This window comes from Ischnura elegans, assembly GCF_921293095.1.
Source record: "Ischnura elegans chromosome 13 unlocalized genomic scaffold, ioIscEleg1.1 SUPER_13_unloc_2, whole genome shotgun sequence".
NCBI lineage: Eukaryota > Metazoa > Arthropoda > Insecta > Odonata > Coenagrionidae > Ischnura > Ischnura elegans.
The window spans coordinates 4,580,715-4,603,959 of NW_025791658.1; the positions used below are offsets into that span (position 1 = coordinate 4,580,715).

Sequence of the window (23,245 nt, forward strand, 5' to 3'; positions counted from 1 at the left end):
GTGCACCGTGGGGTGTCGTTATATCGAGGTTGCACTGTATTCCATTCATTCCTGTTTTCAGGTACATGAGGGAGAATAAAAGCTGGGAGTTGCTGGTGGACTTTGAGAATAGCGACATCGGAGCGAGGTGGCCGGATTTCAAGGACTTGGAAGGGAAGTGCATCGGTGATTCTGGACCCAAGGTGCGATCCCACGCTTCGCGGCGCTTTGTGTACATCTCTGCAAAGCTGCACGGCGTCTACACGGAAGATCGTCTTGTCGGGTGGCTGGCGATCGCCATGGCCAGGATGGCTATGTTGCTAGCTTTCAGGAATCGGTGCAAACCGTACGCCAAAGGAGACGGAAGAAGCGAAGCCAAGTTCAGAGAAGTAAGTGACATTCTGTAGTCTGTTTGGATCCAGAATTTTAAACGGCAATTTTCAGTGCACTGATATCAGGTGAATCTGCAAGTGTTGATAGCGCAGTCACCGCAACATTTTTTGCTGAACTCCAAGCTGTGATGGAAAGTGGCTCCTTCCCCCCTCAACCAGTTTTAAGTGTTGACGAGACGGTATTGTTTTGGAAAAGAATGTAATCTCGTTCTTCATTGTTGGGGAAGGAAAACTGGGTCAGATATTAAGTCATTTAAATACTGTTTCACGTAGCTGCTAATGCCTTGGGGGACTTGAAATTAAAGCCAGTTATGATTTATCATTCACAAACTCTGTGAGCAATGAAATGGCATTCAAAGTAGCATTTGCCTGTCATTTCGATGAGCGACAAAAGGGCCTGAGTGACACAATAGTTGTTTTTAGACTGGTTAAAAAATTCGTCAACTGCCGGCAATGCATTACGAACCCCTGATATAGTAGATGGTAGCCCACCCGCACAACAGGAGGGAATTTCAAAAGCACGTAAGAATTTTTTTTTACGTGAATAAAAGTCCATGAATAAAAAGCATATTGTAAGCGCGGGGTTTCCAATTGGGTTGGCACTCCAGAGGAATTATGGAATCAACTCATTTCGTGAAGGTATTTATTATCAATCACACACCGTGCGTCGCACACCTGGCCTGCGGCCTTTACACATGAGTACTTTTCGCCGACTGCCCTCTGCCTTTTCCACACGTGGCCTCCGGCTTCCCGGAAGGTGCTGATGGCAGCATCACTCCCACGCACTCACATGAGTGACTAGGCATGGGGATCAGAATAGCATTACCATCCGGTTTCACGTCTCTGCGAACTCAAGATGTTCCGCTTACAACTATACCCCCTCCAAAGTGAATTGTTGAATATCCTAAAAACACAACAATTCAATACTAGAATACATGGAAACCATTAAAATCACAATAAAACAAAGAAAGATGAAAAGTTACCCAATGATAGATGAAAGAAAGAAAAAGAAAGAGAAAAAAAAAAAAAACTTAACGCACTTAACAGAAAACCGTACAATTTGAAATATATGAATCAATTCAAGTGGATGAATAGGTCCAGAGTTCAATCTTCGGCCGTGGCCTACACTTTTTAGAATCACAAATTCCCACCCTCCCAAGCACTCGTCATCTTTGCACGGGAATCCCTGGATTTTAAAAACCCTCTTGGCAATTCACTGCCCACGACCCCGCCCCACACTACTGATGCACTTCACACATTACACATTATCACTGTTAAGCAATACCCTTCATTTTTACAACCTTAACTCTAACATTGCATACCCATTGTCTTAGGGTCCCCGCCCCCATCACGTATCCTCCCCTTAGCTCTGTCAAACAATTGACCTATTAATTTATACTCATTATTCATTCCTTCAAATCAAAATTAATTACCACCATCCAATTGTGTTCTATTAACCCCACATCTTGTCCACGATCAAATACCAAACAGTTTTTTTTTTTTTTTAATGGCACCAATTCTTGAGCTATTTCAAGTCCCGCTATCCCAGCGGCGACTAAAATGGCGAATACCAAGGTCATTGTTCTTGTTCGTCTTCCTCTAGAACCGTGGACAAGGGTCCTCGTGATCGGAGCGAATAGGAGTGTGAGGGTGCTGGAGCAGGGGACAGGGGAGGGGCTGCGATTCTCTCAGCTGTTCGCTGTCGGCTGCGGAGGGGGTAAGGGGACCGCCTTGTGAGGGGAGGGGAAGGCGGTGGAGGGGAGGCTTCTTCGTTCCGCTGGGAGGAGCCCTCCTCTTGGAGGGGAGGGGGGAAAGCATCTCCTCCCCCCCTCGCTGGCGCCTCGCCGTCTGGAGTGGGTGAGGGAGGGGGGTCAAACCCTTCCCCGCTATCCGTTCTCAGCTGGCTGGCCTGTGGAACGTCGGCGTACCGCCGCGGCTCCACAGATTCGAACTCTATTTCACTGCAAGGGGGTAGAATTGGGGTTTGGGGAGGAAGGGGTGGATTCTTCCGGGGTCTTCCTCGGGGGCGAGCACGTCTCCTTCCTAGATCTGGGGGTGGAATAGAACCTGAGTAAGGTTTCACACGATTCACATGCACCACAATTTTTCGAAATGGAAGCTCCAACTCTAAATTGCAATCGGACAAAACTCTTATCACTCGATACGGCCCTTCCCAGGGGCAATGAAACTTTTTCACTTGCCCTGGCTTCAAACACGGGTCGCGTAAATATACGTAGTCGCCCACCTCGTATCTGCGTTGTTTTCCCTTTGTTTTTACCCCCTCTGCTTGCGTCTTTTGTGCCCTCCGATTGTTTTCCTTGCAAACTTCCCACAACTTTGTTAGCCTCGTACACAATTCTCCCACAGCCGGGTGCTCAGACGGAACACCGTTCGCCGCCACTTCAAAGGGGGAGGCCATCGGAAATCCGAATATCACTTCGTGGGGGGAGTACTCTGTACTACGGTGCTTTTTAATATTATACACAGAGACTGCATAGTCTAATAAAGAATCCCAATTGTTGTTATTGTAATTTACGTAATGGCTCAGTATTTGGGCGATCGTGCGATGCACTCGCTCAACCCTCCCGTTCGCCTCCGGGTGATACGATGACGTGCGTAATCGCTTCACTTCGAGCAGTCTACACATCTCGCGGAACAACTCCGATTCAAAATTGGTTCCCTGATCGGTGAGGATCGTCTTTGGAACTCCGAATCGCAAAATCCAGTGTCTAACAAGCGCCGCAGCCACCGTCTCCGCAGTTTGGTCGGCCATGGCCGTCATGACTACATACCGTGAAAAGTGATCCACAATTGTCAATATGAACCGGTTTCCTTTATCTGTTCGCGGCAAAGGGCCTACAATGTCTAGCCCTAAGAACTCGAACGGCCGCGAGGCATAAGGCACTTCCTGCAAGGGGGCCTTAGAGCCTCCATACGGGCTTCTTCGATTGCACGCAATGCAGTGCTTGACGTGCTCCCTCCCGGCTCTTTCGATACCTGGCCACCAATATTGCGATACTAGTCGAGTCACCGTTGCTTCCCTACCTAAATGTCCCGCCATTATATGATCATGGCATTGCTTGAGTATTTCCTCCCTACAGCTTCTCGGCACCACAGTCCTATTCCCCCGTTTCGTTTTCCTAAACAACACGTTGTCGATTACCGCGAAATTTTTGTCTTCCCTCCACCCTCGGCACTCCTCATCGCTCCCTTGCGCATCCGCGAAGTCTATCGCTCCCTCAGCGACCACGCCCCTCACTTTCCGGCTGAGCGTGTCGGCATTTAAATGCGCCTTCCCGGGCTTGTGCGCTACTTCGTAATCGTACTCGCTTAACTTAAGTGTCCAACGCATTAGCCTGCTGCTTGGATCCTTGAGACCAAACAACCACTTAAGAGCAGCATGGTCAGTTACGATCAAGAATTTACGGCCGAACACGTAACACTTAAACTGTCGCACTGCCCACACGACAGCGAGGAGTTCCTTCTCCGTTGTAGTATAGTTTATTTCGGGGTTTTTCATTTGCCGAGACGCGTATGCAACGGGGTGTTCCTCCCCATCGATCACCTGGGATAACACGGCCCCTATTGCAAAATTACTCGCGTCCGTAGAGATGATGAAAGATCGATTGAAGTCGGGGTAAATTAATACCGGACTACTCGTCAACGCTTCCTTCAAACTCTCCACAGCCTTGTCGCACTCAGGCGTCCAATTAAAAGTAGTCCCTTTCCGCAGCAACGCCGTCAGTGGTCGGGCGAGGACGGCGTAGTTATCCACGAACCGGCGGTAATAGTTCGTAAGTCCTAAAAATGACTGAATTTCCTTTGCCGTTCTCGGGGTTGGGTAATCGCGCACCGCAGCAACTTTTTCTGGGTCGGGCCTGATCCCGTTGGCGCTGATAACATGGCCAAGGTACTTTACTTGTGGGAGGGCAAAGTGGCACTTAGCCAATTTCAACGACAGGCCGGCCGCTTCCAACTTTTCGAATACCTTGCTTAGCCGTGAGGCGTGAGTGTCAATCGAATCGCTAAACACGATGACGTCGTCTAGATAAACTAAACATTCCGACGGCGTCATCCCCCGTAGCACCCCGTCCATCATCCGTTGGAATGTCGCGGGCGCGTTTCTAAGTCCAAATGGCATACGGACGTATTCGTAATGGCCGCTGTTTACGATAAAGGCGGCCTTCTCACGCGAGTCCGCGGCCATCGGAATCTGGTGATATCCGCTAGTGAGGTCGAGGGTCGTGAAGTACTTACATCCGCCTAAATATTCCAAAGTCTCTGTGATATTGGGAAGGGGGTAAACATCTGCTTTAGTGATAGCATTAAGGGCCCTAAAGTCTATGCAGAATCGATAGTTTGGCTTGCCATCCAGTGACTTTTTCGGAACCACCACCACCGGAAACGCCCACGGGCTATTGCTAGGCTGGATGACCCCCCCGTCTAATTGCTCTTTCACGAAATGCTCTATCAGGGGCTTCAGATGGTGCGGGGTCCTATAGGGTTTTTTATAAATCGGGCGGGCATCACCCGTCGGAATTTCGTGCTCCACTAGATGAGTGGCAGGGGGCCCGCCCGTTTGCGTAAACAAGTTCTGAAATTTCTCAATCACTGGGGCTAGTACTTCTCGTTCCTCCCCTTTCAAGTGCCCCAACTTATCCCGAATGTCCCTTCCGAATTCCTTCACTTCCATTACCCCAACGCACCTTTCCTCCCATCCAGTTGTCCCCTCTTCGCGGCCCGTTTGAATGTCCTCACCCGAGTGCACCTCGCTTACTCTCGCGATCAATGTCCCCTTGTTTAGCGTAAGTGTATCAGGTCCAAAATTACTTACGTGTGTGGTGACGCTTCCCTCATCGCTCACCAAGCACACACACCTGGCCACCCAGCACTCCTCCTCCTCCAGGGCAGATTCCACCAGGCACTCCTGACCCGGCCGCCAAACTTCGGTGTCCAAGAAAATAGGCAGGAGTCGCACGCTTCTACCCGGAACGATTTCAGCGCGCAGGAGTCGAACCGGTACGTCAACTGCTCCATGGCGATGGCACGTCCTCGTGGGGTATCCTTGTGGTATCTTTTCGCCCCCTCTCTTCGCCGCGTCGGGGCGGAAAGGAAGATCACGGTCGGTCGCCGCCAGCACCGGGTCCACTACCGGTGAGAGCGGGCTCCTCGTCTCCGCTAGGGCGGCCCCATCAGCCGCGGGCGATGACGGCCCGTCGGTCGGTCTCCTCCTTCCCCCTCTCTCCTTGCGCTGGGGCGAAACCACGCCCACTTTTCCTTCCATCCCGTCGGACGGGGCCCGCTGATAACAACCCACCGCGCCCATCGCCGCCTCCCTCCTAGTCGACGCACTCTCTCGCGCGTCGGCCAAATGAACTATTTTTCCATTCAATACCAACACTCCCCGAGCGAGATCAATCACTGCACCGTTTTCTCTTAAAAAGTCCATCCCCCACAGTCCTGCATAGTCGCCCAGCGAGTCCACCACTTGCGCACGCAGCATCAGTGACATGCCACCAACTCTCAAAGGGGCCACCACTTCGCCGTAATTTCGCATGTGCCCCCCCGAAATCCCTCGTATCCTCAAGGGCGAGAAAGTAGGGGTCAAATTGCCACTGCACTGTCTAGTTATTAGGGAAACTTGGGCTCCTGTGTCCACTAACACGGGCCACACCCGTCCGTCCATCTCCACTCGTACTACCAGTCCATTTGCCTCGCGGAGCGAGCAAACAGGTGTGATCGCCACCTCCTGGGGGGGCCGCGTTCGGCGATTAACTCGGCCCCACCCTAGTTTAAATCCGGCTTCCTGTCGCTCGACAGCCGCGGAGTACTCTTACAGTCCCTCGCAAAATGCCCCTGGCGGCCGCAGGCGAAGCAGGGCCCTCGGGGGCGGCTCGGACATGAGCGTGCGAAATTACCCTCCTTCCCGCACGAAAAGCACGCCTTTGCCGTCGATGCAAAGACTTCCATCTCCCCAACTGGCCTCTTCGCACGCCGTTCCACCTCCACGATGCGCGTGGCGTTCTCAATGGCGTCATCAAACGTCGCTGGCATCCTCAGTCGCGTTTGTCTGCCCACCTCGCCAGAGAGACCGTTTAAGAAGGCATCCAATGCCCTCTGGTCGGCCTCTTCCCGGATGGCAGCCACCCTCTCCTCAGTGCCTTCGACAGAATAGGTCCGTACATTCGTTTCACGAACCCGATCCGCGAATTCCTGTATGGTCTCCCCCGCCTTCATCCGCAGAGTGGACAGCAACTCCCGGTAATACCGCCGGCTTTTACTCGACCTGTATCTCTCCTTCAGCAGTCCGGTAATCTCCGGATAAGTCAATGCCTCTCTCCCCTCGGCCTTGGCTCGGCAATACGTATCCGCGGCCCCCTTAAGTCGCAGCCTGATCGCATGCTGTTTCTCCTCCTCCGTCCACTTACTCAGCAAGGCAGCCCTATCGAACCGTTCGAGAAAGGCATCCACATCCTCCGCTGGTCCGCCGCAGAAATTCTCAACCGAGGCTAAGAGGGCGAAATTCGGTTGTCTATCCGCGTAGTGCTCAGCGGTCGGGGCGGGGAGATGCATAGGTCTCTCGGCCTCTCGAGCCCTCATTCTAGCGTTCTCCTCCTGCAGGTCCTTTAACTGCGCAGTCAACGTGTCTAACGCGCGTTGGAGATCCATCTCTTGGCCCAATATACTGACCCTGCCCGTCATCCTCACTTACCTTCACTATAGACTTGATTCCTCTTTTTGTTGGAGGCCAACGTCGCACTCTGACACCAGTTGTAAGCGCGGGGTTTCTAATTGGGTTGGCACTCCAGAGGAATTATGGAATCAACTCATTTCGTGAAGGTATTTATTATCAATCACACACCGTGCGTCGCACACCTGGCCTGCGGCCTTTACACATGAGTACTTTTCGCCGACTGCCCTCTGCCTTTTCCACACGTGGCCTCCGGCTTCCCGGAAGGTGCTGATGGCAGCATCACTCCCACGCACTCACATGAGTGACTAGGCATGGGGATCAGAATAGCATTACCATCCGGTTTCACGTCTCTGCGAACTCAAGATGTTCCGCTTACAATATTATCTTTAAAATTATTTTTAAGTTTAAAAGTTTATATGAATAAGGTTTTTTAAGGCTATTAATATGGATATATATGGTTTATAGGAAATTCGATACCCAACACCTGTGCAACCAGGAACGCATCCTTATCTTCCCGATGTTATAATGCTCTCATGCAATGCAAATTCATATAGTGCAAAGACCCCAAGGGACGCATCCCTTGCGCTATACGAGGCATGGGTACAGTGGAACCTCGTTAAAGCGAGTACGGGCTATAGCGACACCCCCGCTATTACGAGAGATAGCCGATGCACCGTCAATTGACCCTATAATAAGCGTGTTAAAAAATTCGTTTTTACGAGACCCTATCGGTGTTGGCTCTCGCCATAGCGAGGGTTTCACCGCCGGAAGACTTTCATCAAGACTCCTTAACCTCTATAATTGCTAGCGATCTGTTAGAAATGAAGTTAATGGAGTGCTCAGTCTCAAATTTATGTGGTAAACTGTCGTTCGATAAATATAATGATTGACGAAACAATGCTTTGCATGATTTTTATTCAGTGCGGCGCTTATAAATTGTTTGAATAGTTAGTCGTTATTTGAGTAAGGAAATTTAGTGATGCAAAAAAACATCGCCTTTCGTCTGGATTTATGCTTACGTTTATCGGATAGATGTTTATCTGTCGCCGCACCACTCCTGTTCCTGTATATCTGTTCGCAACAGGTATATTGGCTATTATTCGCTCCACCTCCGGTAAAGCGACAATTCGCTATAGCGAGTGTTTATTAGTGCACCGTGGGGTGTCGTTATATCGAGGTTTCACTGTATATATCGAAATTGTGCTAATCAAGATTGCGCTATACGAGGCATGGGTGTATAGGTGATTAAGATATAAAAGTACACAGGTGGCACACGGCCAGTTGCACAGCGTAATTTATACGCCACGGGTGTCGGGTTCCTGTTGCCGATCTAAAAAACATTTTTTACTTTACTTTTTGCGTTAAACACTCATGCTTCAGACAATCAAAATGTCATTGTAAGAATGCATGAGGCCATTCAAGAAACGCAAAGCACGTGCTACACGGCTGGTAGCGCAGCGTAATTTATACGCCATGGGTGTCAGATCCACTTGCCGATTTAAAATAAATTAGCAACAATAGTTAGTGGTTTGAAAACTCGCACTGTAAACAGTCAAAGTACATTGTTAGAATACATGAGGCCATTCTAGATCAGAATGTACGTGCAATGTTGAAATCCTTGGTTTTCGAAGATTGGCGTATTTGATACACCAGCATGCCCGGTTGAGGGTTAATGATACCGGTTGAAATGACTGTTGCTGGCACTTTAAGGAATATTGGCAATTGCAGTGGAACTTGGTTAGTACGTTTCTGAAGGGACCACGAAAAATGAACGTACTAACCAGGAAAACGTACTAACGAGGAAAGTAAATAATAGCAGTCGGGGTTATTGCAATCAGTGAAAAAGTCGTCATAATTACAATTACTATCGGTAGTTCTCATAGGATCGCCTTCCTGAACTCTTTTCACATTTAAAATCAAGGAAATGAGCGCTACCATGAAAAACAATACCACGTGAATAAAAATCGCAATTTTTCATGGACATCCCGGAGACGATTTCATGATTACGGCGTCTATCTCCCGTGATTTATCCTATATATATTTACGGAACGAGGACGAGTGAAGCTCAGACAAGCGAAGACAAGTCATTTTTCTTTCTCACAGCATACTCGGAGAATATAACAACAACCCGGAGTAAGTCAACTGGTTTTTTAAACATCATAAAAATTGGGCAAAATTATATTGACTTTCAAATTACGGCAACAGCCGTAGACATTCGCTTCTGGAATGATACCATTTCGATTGTAAAATCGATCGATATATCGACTGATGACATGCAAGACTATTAGATTATGACGTAATTACAAGAAAATTTTATATTAAACAGTTGAAATTTACTTTCAAAATTTGTCTAATGTCGTCTGCATTCGTTCCGAGATCAAGTATTTTTAAGCTAAGCTTCGCGTGGAGATCCAGAGGATCGTCTGCTCCCGCAACAGTAGTCAATTAAATACGCACGACGTCGAGTTTATGGAGCAGTACTGCTTTAGATAATGTGGGAATTGTCTAATACCGTTAAGACTCATTTCTTCATCATGATAACTCGTGCAATAGCAACAATTGCCCACTCACGAACTTTGTGCGCAGCAGTGGGCACTCCCAAGCGCTCCGAAGGCAACAGAAGGTGAGGAGCTCGGGGTGGGGAAAATTGGGGCTTCTTATTGGCTGTAGTTTTTCATAGTCAGACATTCCCGAAAAATGGCCGCATTTTATTTTTCATCACGTCACAAGAATTCAGAAATGCATTTGGATAAATTACGGTTGAAGAAAGAGATGTGGAATGAATGGAAGAATGTTAATGGCTAATAATAAAAAATTAAATCATGAATTCAGACGTTTGCGACCGTTAAGAAGACACTAGAGAACGAATTGCGGGTTGCGTCAGGGCAAGCAATTGAGCGTACTAACCAGGAAAGCGCACTTTTTTTCAAACGTACTAACGAAATTCTTTTACCTGTATTTTGTTCGGATGGTACCGGGACCGAGGGAGATCGCCGTACTAAGGAGGAAAACGTACTAAGAAGGAACGTACTAACCAAGTTCCACTGTAATCTTGAATCCACTGTAACCGATGCAGCCGGTAATAATAATTTTTGGTATTTGGTCGGAGAAAAAAAAATTTATTGAACACATTAGTTACGGGGGTGTTAGATGAGCAGCAATTTGTAGCATGTGAAAGAACGTTTGTTTCGAAGTCATTTATATCGAATTTATCTGAATTGTCAGTCGGAAAATGGGAAATATTAGAGGTGGGTTAAACTGTTCATTTTTATGAACCGTTCACTTTGATCCTGTTCAGTAAAAAGAACAGTTCAAAATATCGGTTCATAGTGAACAGGTAGGGTCATTCGGTAGAAAATATTGTTTATCATGCGTTTAGAGTACATGAAAGCTTAGTGTGGTATTGTAAGGTTTGTGGAGAGTGTTATGGTAATTTCGAGCAAGAATCGCGTTTTAAACAATATTTTTGGAGATGCATCCACATTAAAAAATTTCATCGTAGGCGCCAAAAACTAAGTCCAAAGATCATCTTGGTAAAGGGACCAAAAAAATGTTCCACAATCATGAGTTCAATCGTTTCCTAAGTTCATGAATCGCGTTTTAAACAATATTTTTGGAGATGCATCCACAAATCCACAAATGTTCAAAAAACTAAATCAAAATGAACGCGATATCCCAACTGAACGCCCCGAGGAAACTAATATTTAATCTAATATTTCGAACGGTTTGAAAGAACTGATATTTTAAATATCAGTTCAAATATTAGTTATGTCGAACGGTTCGAATGAACTGATATTTTAAATATCAGTTCAAATATTAGTTAGAACGAACGGTTCGAATGAACTGATATTTTAAATATCAGTTCAAATATTAGTTAGAACGAACTGTTCAGTGGCGAACTGTTCGTTTTCGTCGACGGAGGGGAATAGTAGAGAAAGAAGGGGAGGGGCTCGGTCGTCTACGACGCACTTCGGCGGCCTTGGATGGCCTCCGTCGTAACCGCCATCTGTTGTACCCACAACGCACTTGCTCGAGTAAGCTGCAGTTCAAAATGCCTCTTGATGATCATACCTACTGTACCGAGTATGCCGCAATTGTGCAGTGCCGACATGAACACTGAACAGGGTGTTTTAGAGAACGGTTCATTTTCGAACCGGTTCATTTCAGTGAACAGTTCGTTTTGGCAGTTCGGTTCTTTTTGACCCATCTCTAGGAAATATACACGCTTCACATTCCTCGATACCCAACGGCGCAGCGAGAGGGGGAGGGGTTTGGGGGATAAATCCCCCCCCCCCCCAGAACTCAGAGGAATTTTAAAATTTTATCCATTTCACTTAATTGGGTAAACATTACTTATAGAATAGTGTAAGGATTAATGAAATGATCCTCAGAAATCCGTGAAACTCATCATTTTGAACCATTTGTCTTAAAACATTTCTGCGTCAATATGACCCATAAGAGAATAATTATGATTATTTTGAAATTAAGAAAAATTTTAGGCCCATATTTCTTGGCTTTTAATTATTTAGTTTTGTTAACCTCTGTGACTATCAAATTCATTTGAAGCCTTTCTACTGTTCCCAGGGGCGGATCCAGGATTTTTTTCTGGGAGGGGCACAAGCAAGGCCGTATCCAGGATTTTGTTCTGGGTGGGGCACAAGGATACCTCGTAATACAAAACGAATGCAATGATAATGGGACCGTATTAAAAATCTTGCATATTTTTGAGGGTCTAGGGGGGGGCACGTGCCCCCGTGCCCCCCCCCTGCATCCGCCTATGACTGTTCCTTTATATTCAATGTTGCGGTGTGTGTTATACTAAAGTTTTTGTCAAAATATAATTTTAAATTTTTTTGAACTTGATACCATTGTAATTCATTGTACCTCCCAAACCCATCAGAGGAAAAGTGATATGTATTCACAAATTTGTGGAAGCTAGTTTCCCATATCAACATCGAAATTGTTGAACAACTATTATTTTAATATTTTTCGTCTAATTAAATTTTCTACTACCCTTCCAAATGCTTAATAAACGATATTGAAAAAAAAAGACTGGTAAAAAATGAATTATTTTGAGTAAAATGTGCAAACATGGTCATATTGGGTGAAATTGACCCACTCCGGCATAACAGGGTGAGAGGATTGGTCGTGCGTGCTAGCGTTAAAGTCCATTGTTAACCATCGTGAAGGTGTAGGAGACCAATTGGAATTCAAAAACGGTAAAAATGACCGCTGCAGCACTCTTCGTGTTAACCTTTCGTTAGGTGCAATATTGGAATAGGGTAGTTTCCTTCATCAAAGAAAACGAAAGTTATTAATTGCCATTAGTTACCCACCATTAGTGTATTCATAACATACAAATTATTAGGTTTAAAAATCCCAATTCAGACGAATGATAATAGCCAATTTTAACTGCATTTGAAAAAGGCCAGATTGGTGCCCATGCGATTCCACTCCACGTGACGTCACTGGGACCTAGTTTCTACACGTGTAGATAGGAGTTTTACATCGTCTGAGATTACCAATGCACGCATGAGGCACAGAGATCAGGGAAACATGTCTTAATAATCACCTATTAAAATTGCCTATGGTCGGAAAGTTTTCTTCGTTTGATAGGGTATTAATAATCCTTATTTAAGCCAAGCGCTACCAGCTAAAAGGGTACTCTGCTACCTGCTAGCAGCCTGTATTATATCGGCACTGATAGCCTCGCACCAAGGCGGCCTCACACGGCATCAGCTGGAACCAGAATGATGTCACATGGGCTTTTCCCAGCATTTATACTTAGCTGTCACATTTTTGCGACTTGAAAGTTTTCACTTTTCATTTAATCGCGAAAAATAGATATTGTCATTTAAAAATCTAAAAGCGTGAGATACGTACTCCAGGAGTAATAATCTTTCGATTCAGGCAGTTAAAACGAAATAGGAAACTGCCCTATCGCTGAGTTCAGACGCTGTGTGCCTGACAGGCACAGATGTTAATAAACATTAATAACAGTTATCATGGGTCAGTGGTACACCCTAAAAGTTTAAAGCGTCATTATTAATGTAGCTGAACTCTTACATGATTTCTTATGTGCTATTCATAGATCCCTTTAAATGCTGTCATACAACCCCTGACCGATTAAGCAAGGTGGGATATAACAAGTTCTTTAGGCTGTTAACCTTTTCCCTACTAAAGATGAATATATACGTGTGGACGTTTCTTGACCCGGGAGACGAAAGCAGCATATTTTCATCGAAGGTTTTCTAACTAATGCCGAATATTATACTATTTCTAGCTCTCCCCCTTTTATGATGGTCACAGGTGTAATACGTCTTTGTTTCGGGTCCCAACACTGCGGGGCTCGAAATCTGGGAGCAGGTACCCGGACCCCTCGTCTTATATTACCCCTCTCGGCGGTAAGGGACCTCAGTCATACAATTGTTTATCCAGTCAGTTTTCGAAATAAATATTTCTTCTTTTCTCAAGAAATATAAACTAAGAATTGAATTCTTTGTCTTTTGAGCTGCGTTTACAATTTTTAAACAAATTTCTACGATAAATATTAACTTATATCTCGAGTTCTGTATAAACATTAATATGGAAATTGTTGATGCATTAAATGCGTTAATATTGACCTTATAACTTTGTTAAAAATTGACAATGTTCAGAAAAAAATGAGGAATTCAATTCAAAGTCTGCAATTTACATGCAAGCAACAATTATCCATTTGCTAAATACATATAAGCAATACATAAGTTGACCGCGAACCAATGCCGCAGGTATGGTCGTAAACCCGAAAAGGAGGGAGCACAAATACTCTTGGAGTCCGAGATAATGCGGAGTCCCTGCGTGGAGGGGTCGGAAAAGGTTAAGCGAGACCCTTCTTAACGAATGTCCTCCAAAAATTAGCCCTCTTAGCGGTAAGGGACAGCGGTCATACAATTGATTATCCAGTCAGTTTTCGAAATAAATATTTGTTCCTTTCTCAAAACTATAAACTAAGAATTGAATTGAAGTATTTGAACAGCATTTACAATTTTTAAACGAAATTCTACTATAAATATTAACTTATATCTCGAGTTCTGTATAAACATTAATATGGAAATTGTTGCTGCATTAAATGCGTTAATATTGACATTAGAAATTAGTTTAAAATTTGACAATGCTAAAAAAAATGAGGAAATCAATTCAGTGTCTGTAGTTTACATGCAAGCAACCATTATCCATGTGCCAAATACAATAAGCAAGTTGACCGCGAACCAATGCCGCAGGTAGGGTGGTAAACCCGGAAAGGAGGGAGCACAACTACTCTCGGAGTCGGAGATAATGTGATGTCCTCACTGGGAGGGGTCGAAAAAGGTTGGAGCTAAGAGCTTGTGATTATTGGGGTGATCCTTCTTAACGAATGTCTCGCAAAAATGCTCCATTATTCGGAGGGGATGGAAGAGTCTCTTGCAGCTCAGTACAGCAGTCATGCAAAGACGAAAACTCCACCGTCTCGAAAGGGTGAAGGATCATTATATGTCATGTATGTTAGCGTGTGAATGCAATAAAGGCCGTTTTACATGGTACACGGAATTGCGCAATCTGACGTACGTGGGAAGGCGCAATAAAAATTCCACGCCATTTTAGAAATTAATGCAGCTCTAACCTGCACAATTCTGTGCCCCGTGTAAAACGGCCTTAAGATCTGTGTTTTTATTTTGCAAAATTAGTTACCTAATCATGCTTTTCTTTTGCATAAATATGCGGAATAATTAAGCAAAATACATTAAAAAACCGAAGAAAAAATTATTAGCTCTTATCATGGCTCAGTAGTACACCTTAAAAGTTTAAAGCGTCAGTATTATTGTAGTTGAACTCTTACATGATATCTTACGTGCTATTCATAGATCCCTTAACGTGCCGTCATAAGACCCATGACCGATTAAGCAAGTTGGGATTTAACGAGTTCTTTAGGCTATTAACACATTAAGGCCGCAATACACGGCAAATGGTTTCATTTGCATGATCATTCAGCATGATCATGCGCATGAAATATCGGCCTTTAAGGACCAGAAATTTTTTTTTTTTCGCACTTACTGCAGTGGCTGGGTATTTTTCAAGGCAGGCTGTTTTTTTGCATGCAACTTTAATTTGGTTTACATCTGAATAACTTTTTACGATATCCCTTTCAAATTTTTAGTGTTTTAAGATAAAACCTTATGTCATTTTTCGGAGCCAGATCTTTGGGATTGGATATTTTCGCATCCAAACGCATTTTCCTGCAATTCCTGCTATTAAACGAAGTAATTATTCAAGTTGTTTCTGGGTACGTACAATCGAAGGAATGCTTTTTAGATTTTCATACAGATTTTAATATATTTATGAATTTAAAATCACTTTTATAGGCTTTCAAGTAATTTTTTTTAACATCATTACATGATCACGACCTAAACTGTTACGCTTGGGTTTGGAAATGAAAATAGGATAAACCACTGACCAGTGGCGTAGGACAAGAATCGCATGCGAAGGCACATTCAAAGAGAGAATCGGAACTCTTTCCACTAGGGATGGAACGGATCCAGGATTTATTTTTCGGATCGTATCCTTGATTTTCGGAGCCGCATCTTTCGGATCGGATATTTTCGGATTCAAATGCATTTTCAAATTCCTGACGCTGAGATTCCCCCGATGATTGTTCAATCTCTTGGGAAGAGTCACACTATGTGCCAGTCGTATTTTGCCTTTTTTTATTTTCCACGGCTGAAATTCTCCGTACGTAACGTCTGCGAGAGCTTTCAAACAAAACGATTCATGAGTAGGACAAAAATCGCATGCGACGGCGCATTCGAAGAGAGAATCGGAACTCTTTCCACCCTTATTGTTGCATTCACTGACGCTATTATTCAAAATTTCGGATCCAGAACCGATGCCTTCAGCGACTTTGGATCCAATGTATCCGATGAAGGGCAATATCCGCGGATATCCGAGGTATCCGATCCGACCATCCCTACATATTATGAAGAAATAATTTTTAGTGCTTACCTAAAATTAATAATTTCTAATAATGTCGTTACAAAATGTATCATTTCATGTGGCATATATAGGCAGTGGGTGGAAAACACAAGTATACTCGTGATCCGTGCACAATGTGTTAAGTATCATTATATGTGACGCATTTTAACGTGTGGATTTAATAAGATGAGTGTTTTTCATTTTGATATCTCATTTATCTAATAATTCTTTTATTTTGCTTTATTGTGACATTATTTTGTTTAACTATGCTGAATAATCTGCCTATGATCTGCCTGCTTGAATGCAAAAAATGAGAGGCTGCATGAAGCATTTCAAAACAAAAAGCTACTACACCCATGTCTTGTATAGCGCAAGGGATGCATCCCTTGGGGTCTTTGCGCTATAGGAATTTGCGCTATACGAATTTGCGCTATACGAGAGCGTTTTAACATTGGGAAGATAGGGATGCGTTCCTGGTAGCATAGGTCTTGGGTATTGAATGTCCTCTAAAACATATATATTGCCATAAATAGCCTTATAAAACATTATTTATATAAATGTTTCTAGTTTAAAACATCTTTAAAGATAGTATGCACGCATTTGAAGACTTTTATTCACGTTAAAAAAAATTCTTACGTGCTTTTGAAATTCCCTCCTGTCGTGCAGGTGGGCTAACATCTGCTATCTCAGGGGTTCATAATGCGATGCCGACAGTTGACGAATTTTTTAACCAGTCTAAAAACAACTATTGTGTCACTCAGGCCCTTTTCTCGCTCATCGAAGTGACAGGCAAATGCTACTTTGAATGCCATTTCATAGTTAGCACAGTTTATGAATGATAAATCGTTTTGATTTGAAGTCCTCCGAGTCATTAGCAGCTACGTGAAACAGTATTTAAATGCCTTGAAACCTGACCCAGGTTTTCCTTCCCTGAAAATGAATGAACGAGAATGCATTCTTTTCCAAAAGAATATCGTCTCGTCAACACTAAAAACTAGTTGAGGGGGAAAGGAGCCACTTTCAATCACAGCTTGGAGTTCATCAGAAAATGTTGTGGTGACTGCGCTATCAACACTTGCAGATTCACCTGATATCGCCGCACTGAAAATACCTGCTTGCCGTTTAAATTCTGGAACTAACCGAAGCTTTCACTAAATGTCTCGGAGCGATTACCACTCTCGTCTTTTTGTACTGATTCACTATGAACTTTCCGTATGTGTAGACCGCTTGGTTGAAGTTGGTGCGGCAGAGGTCACTGATGTTTTAACTTCGTCTTTATTCAGAATAAGGCATCGTTCGTTTAAACTTCCGCGCAATATCGCTTTGACGTTCTCCATTTTCAGAGCAGTTGACCTATATCAATTTCTCTTCTAGGTTTATGGTTTTTCTTGATAAATTCTTGATTTTTCTACCCACATTCCTATTTTTTGCCATTTTCTATTGGTTTTTACTCTGCATGGCTCTATCGAAATCACCTTCTACTGCTGAACTGTATTCTTGAGACGCAGAGGGCCTACGACTGCGGGGAGGGAACGAAGCTATTGTGTTTGAGACTCTATAGCGGACCCTCTTATATGTTGATGCTATTCATGCACAACTCGGCCACCGCTCTAATTCTCCCCCGTGAATACCGATGACCTTGAAGGCTTTGGCGTAGACCCTCTACCTGGAAGTCAACCGTCCGATAACCTACGACGGCAAAAATTACATCTCAACCAGTATTGCTTAAAAAAAACTCATTTCCACTCGCCCCATGCTTAATTAACGATCTAAATTATTTATTATCATTCTGTTAAGGAGACGAGATAAATTACTTCGGTGGGCCGGCTATCTGGACCCAATGACGAGTAAAACTTTTGGCCATTGCACAGCAATGGATTTCGATTAATATATAAACAAAAAAGAAGATTTGAGGCAAGCAATAATAATAATATGCGTAAAATGATAGAAATTTCGTGTGTACTTAGCGCAAATCACGTTTTATCACGAGAACGTTTAAGATTTTTGATTAGGCAACACTGCGTTGCAATGTTTCCCCGAGGAATGAATTTGCGCTATATCGAAATTGCGCTAATCGAAATTGCACTACACAAGACATGGGTGTACATTAAAACCTCTATGTAGTGAACCTCTTTACATCATAAACCTCCATACTTCATACCACCCCTACGGTTCCATCAGATTTACATGTAAATTTATAGGCAAACCTCTTTGTAGTGAACCTCTTTATCTTGTAAAACCTCCACTTATCATACCAAGGAGACACCCCTGAGACAGCCTAACTACCTCTGAAATCACACTGAGACAACTAGGGACCATTAATGCAGCCAAGATTACGTACGTGGAATGACATTTTCAGCGATAAATGATTCACACTTTTTTTTCTTTTACATTTTAATATGCAGTAATTTTCACGTTAATCATTAGTTGTGGTAATTTGGTCCATATGAGAGCATGCCTAACAGTAAATAATTAAAAAGATACCCAACAATCCTAATCTTTTTAAGTGATTGTTGAATTGAGAGAGATCATATTGTTTTATCTAGAACCATGGTAAAAATCATGCGATAGCACTTGCTTTCTGTAATTATTTAATAATAAATATATGTTCACTAATGCATGCATCTTTATTTAAACACATGTATATAATGGTTTAAAAGACCGTAGTACCTTTCATTCCCAAAGTACCGTATAAGCACGTGTAAGAGGCGCACCTTTTTTCCCAGAAATTGCAGCCAAAAATGGTGGTGCGCCTCTACACAAACTTCTTATCTTCCCCCCTCTCCTTCACCGGTCGCAAGTCCAAGAGGAACTGAGTGGCCTTGGTTTTCAGCGTGAGTCAGTCATCTGTAATCCTAGGTCAAAAACAAGCGGCAGGCAGGGGAGTTTCTCCCTTAGTGACGTATTTTTAAAATGCTCCTGTTTGCTTTTCTTGAAAGCATCGCGCCGTCACGTCGGTACCCCAGAGGTGAACATGGAAGATCGCACGGGGGTTTTCGCTCCGGAGGGTGCGCTAAATTTACTGCCATGAGTGGGCATCCTGCGGCATTTATACTGCATATAGTAATCGTTTATCAAACGTAGAGAAACGCGTATTTTTGGATGACATACCTTGTCAATAGTCAATATCTGTCTTGCCGAGCAATTTCCATTACGCTGAGGACCTGATTTTTTTAAATCATCTTCAGACGCTAACATGAGGATTTTTTCAACTGAAAATTATATTGGTGTCAAAACATGCTGTTTAAAAAATTCAAACGAGTTGTTCATTGTTGGACTAAATGGTAGATAGAAGAAATCAGAAATGCTTATAAGTGAAGAGCGCAGAAGGAGCGTGATCCCTCCGTCTTCGAAGCAAGCAACGAAATACGGAGGGGAAGGAGCGCGCTCCCTCCCCTCCGTATTTCAAGCAACAAGGCTATGAGCGAAGGAGCAAGGAAAGAACACGTCCGATCTTGCATGTGACGTCATTGCCTTCAAAGCAAAGGGGCGAAGGCGCAGCAATATGATATAAGCAGTTTGCGTTGCCTGAAGTTTCCAGTCCGTCTCGCCTTGTTTGAATACGCTTATGCTAAGCTTGTTTCTTCCGAAATTGTCCTGTTTGGACTATTTTGAATATTATTAGCCTTGTTGTAACTATAAATCTATGTGTAAAACAATTAGAGCTTAAAAAACTTAAATTCTGTTAGATATGCGTCGCGTTAGATCTCTTTCTTTTTTTGAACCTCGTGCGTGTCATGCAATTATTGAAAGCTATCGAGATATCTTCGGGCTCAGTAGATGACTCACCTAGCATTTGGCCTCCAGAAACTGAGAGATCGATCAAGGTCAGTTGGTGAGACGGGGTAGGGATGAAACACGTTTCCATTGTTCCCTTGATATTTTCCTATTTTCCTGTGGGGTCTCGGAAAGGAAAAAAAACGGCAGAGGCATTGGCTGATGGAGGGCCGAGTGTGGCACCATTAAATCTACGACGTGGCTATTATCCTACGGCGCTGAGATTGCCCCGATTGTTGTCCAAGCTCTTGGGAAGGTTCATGCTATGTGCCTGTCGTGTATTACCTTAAAATTTTCCTCGGCTGCAATTCTATTGCAAAACTCCTGCGAGAGCATTTTAACAAAATTCTTCGTGAATAGGACAAGCATCGTAGAGTAACGGCGTATGCGAAGAGAGGATCGGAACTCTTTCTACTCCCTCTTATGCCGCTATTACCGCCGCAGTTATCAAAATTTCCTCTTTTAATTAGTATTGAAAGAGGAAAGTTCGATAACTGTCGAAATTCCAGGCGTACCTCTGCAACACTGCGCGATAGTATTAAAAAAATGCCGCAAATTTTTTTTCTTCATAGCTTCGATGCTCAAAATAGGGGTGCGCCTCTTACACACGCTTAGACGGTATATGAAAAAATTGTGCCTGTCACTGAAACCTCTCTATAGAGAACCTCCATTCACCAAATTGCCCAAATTTTGGTACCCTCCATTTCAATGTGAAGAGGTTTCACTGTATAGGCATCAAGGGTGTATGCTGCATAGTGTTAATAATAATAATGATAATAATAATAGAACGTCTTTATTGGGCGAGATTGGGACTAGAAAGTCCCATCTTCCATCTAACCCCTCGTCAAACATGAAATATATGCAGTTAAATACATTGTCAAGTTGCTCATGAAATTAAATGCAGAGAAATTACATAAAAATAAATAGAAGTTCCATTTTCAATCAACAAACAAAATCATAAGTTAACAAAGTTACCATTGACTAAGAGTAACAAGATGTTAGTGAACGTGGGAAAAAACCTAAGGATATTGACTGTCGTCCTTATTGGAAAAAACCCACTGCAGGAAAATGCCCACACATTAGAAGGGGGAGGGGAAGTGTGATGGAGGAATGAAAAAAAACTCTCTCTGTGATCCATTGCACCCAAACGGAAGTTTAAATGCATGACTGCACCTTGAATATGCGGTAAGCGTATGGGATCCGGTGCAGAAAGACTTAATCTGCTGCTGCGCGTTTCGGAAGGCTGCGCGTTTCGTCAAAAACTGCTACGGGTGTACAGACAGCGTTACCCAAATGTTAAGCAAATTAGGCTGGGAGCCATTGGAGACTCGGAGGCTGCGCGCTAGGCTTAGATTGCTTGAACAATTGAGAATGGATACCTTTAAGGGCAACTCAGAACTTAATGTTAGAGCCACACTATATTTCCAGGTCCGAAAGAAGCAATAGATTAAGAGAGATGTTTTGCCGAACGGATAGGTATGGGAATTCGTTGTTCCTTCCGAACCATAAAGGACTTTAATAAACGCTAGTCCCAACCTCGTTAGAGGACTTCATTTTTTTTATTAGCTGTATACGGCTGGTGTCGTAACACCCCCTGCGACATGCCTTTTAGGCGGCTTGCGGGGTATTATGTAGATGTAGATCAAAACAGTGAATAAAATTATTTTGTTTGTTTACAGGTTGTAACGGATGCTGAGCAGAAGCTGTCTCAACTTGGATCTGCCAGACTCAACTGGTACTTGAAAAATGCGTTGGAGTGGAAAACGCCGGAAGCGAAAGAGATTGCCCTGATTTCTGCAGTTCCCGGCATCATAGCGCATTACGGTCGCTCGGAAGGAGTTCATATACTGCGAGAGCAACTGCCCTCTCTACTGAATTACTACCGTGATTACGTGATCACCAAGTTTGAGAGAAACACGCGAGGCTCCTGATACTCAAATGTCGCCATGATACTAGGTGCGGAAGTATGGAAGCGAAGTATTTTTGTAAGAATTCAAGCGTCTGTTATTTCGATACCTGTATGAGCTCTCAACAATCGCCTACTCAATGAAAACCGCTCATGTGGTATTATGCAGTGGAGGTATCGATTTGAAAATTAAAAAAATGTTTAATTCAAAATAATCTCCACTGGAATTCTACATGTTTTTTCCACCTCTCCGGAAGGTTATGAGTGCATAACCAAAAAAAAAAAAGAATTCTTCCTCTGTTCTCAGCTAATCAGTTCTCGAGCTATTCTCGTGCGTTTTCTTACAAAAAAGTGTTGTTTCAATAGTGTATCTACCAATGATGCGAGCCGATGGTGATCTTATGAAGGCAAGTCTACGGAATAAGCCACACGATCTGGTTTTTCCAAATTGAATGCCTTGATCATATTGTGTTATTTGAAAAATTAAAAAAAAATATTTCATGGAAAATAACCTTCACTGGAATTATATGCATTTATTCCAACTATCTGGTATGTTGTGAATGCCACGCCGAATATTGGATTCGTCCCTTTGTAACGAACCAGTTGTGGAGCCATTCTCGTGCGTTTTTTCATACGAATCAAAGTGTTTTTAGATGGTGCGTGTCCAATGATGTTGTAACGTTTTAAGAATATCCACTACTAATCAAACAAATAATTTTAGTACAATTCAAAAACCAGCTCTATATTTTAAAACTTTGGAGCAAAAAAAACAACATCAAAAAGCCACCATGATTATCACAATCCCATTTATATTTTGTTCTACCACTCACTGAACCACCGCCATGTACTGCACCATTGTGGATCTTGAGTTCTTCGTATCCCTTTCCTCCCATTCTCTTCTCCTCTCGTTGGCGCCTCCTTTTCTCAGCGTTCTCTTCTTCTCCCTGCCGATCTTGAATTCTGCCGTATCTCTTCGTCTGCTCTCTCAATACACTGCTACTTTAGTCTTTCTCCCGATCTTTCTTTTTAACACGTCTGCCTCCTCCTTCTCTCCATACACGACTGCCCTTTTTCCCTTCACAACAATCTCCCCGTCCCTCACTACCATTGTTAATTTTAAATTATATACAAACAACATGGTGGCTTGTCTATGTTATGTTACAATGTGAACTGATGGTAATCACTGGCTTAGCCAGGAGTTTTCGTTTGTTGGGGGGGTCAAAATGCAGGGGGTACAATATTTTAAAAACAAGGTGCTCAGCAATGGGTTTTTAACTAATTTAAACACTTTTCTTGATCGAAAAAACTTCATTTGTTAAAGAAATATTTTGTAAATCCATCATTTTTCAATATTTTGTCTTCTTTTATGGAGGAAAATAATTGTTTTTTTTATATTTCGGTGGGGGAGGGGGGGTCCAGGCCCTTCGGACCCCCTCTGGCTACGCAGCTGATGCTAATCGTATGAAGCCAAGTGTGGAAAATGAGCTGCATGTATTAGTATTTCCAAATAGA

The 23,245-nt window shown here is 43.5% G+C and overlaps 1 protein-coding gene across 1 annotated transcript in view; it reads left to right on the top strand.

Annotated features, from left to right (window-relative positions):
- LOC124172624 overlaps nucleotides 1-22,942 on the top strand; it is an 86,011-nt gene extending 63,069 nt beyond the window's left edge. The window contains exons 6-7 of the mRNA XM_046552064.1: nucleotides 62-368; nucleotides 21,507-22,942. Of these exons, the coding sequence (XP_046408020.1) occupies nucleotides 62-368; nucleotides 21,507-21,758 (559 nt within the window). The 3' untranslated portion in view covers nucleotides 21,759-22,942. The remainder of the gene's footprint in view (nucleotides 1-61; nucleotides 369-21,506) is intronic.
- Nucleotides 22,943-23,245: the final 303 nt, after the last annotated feature.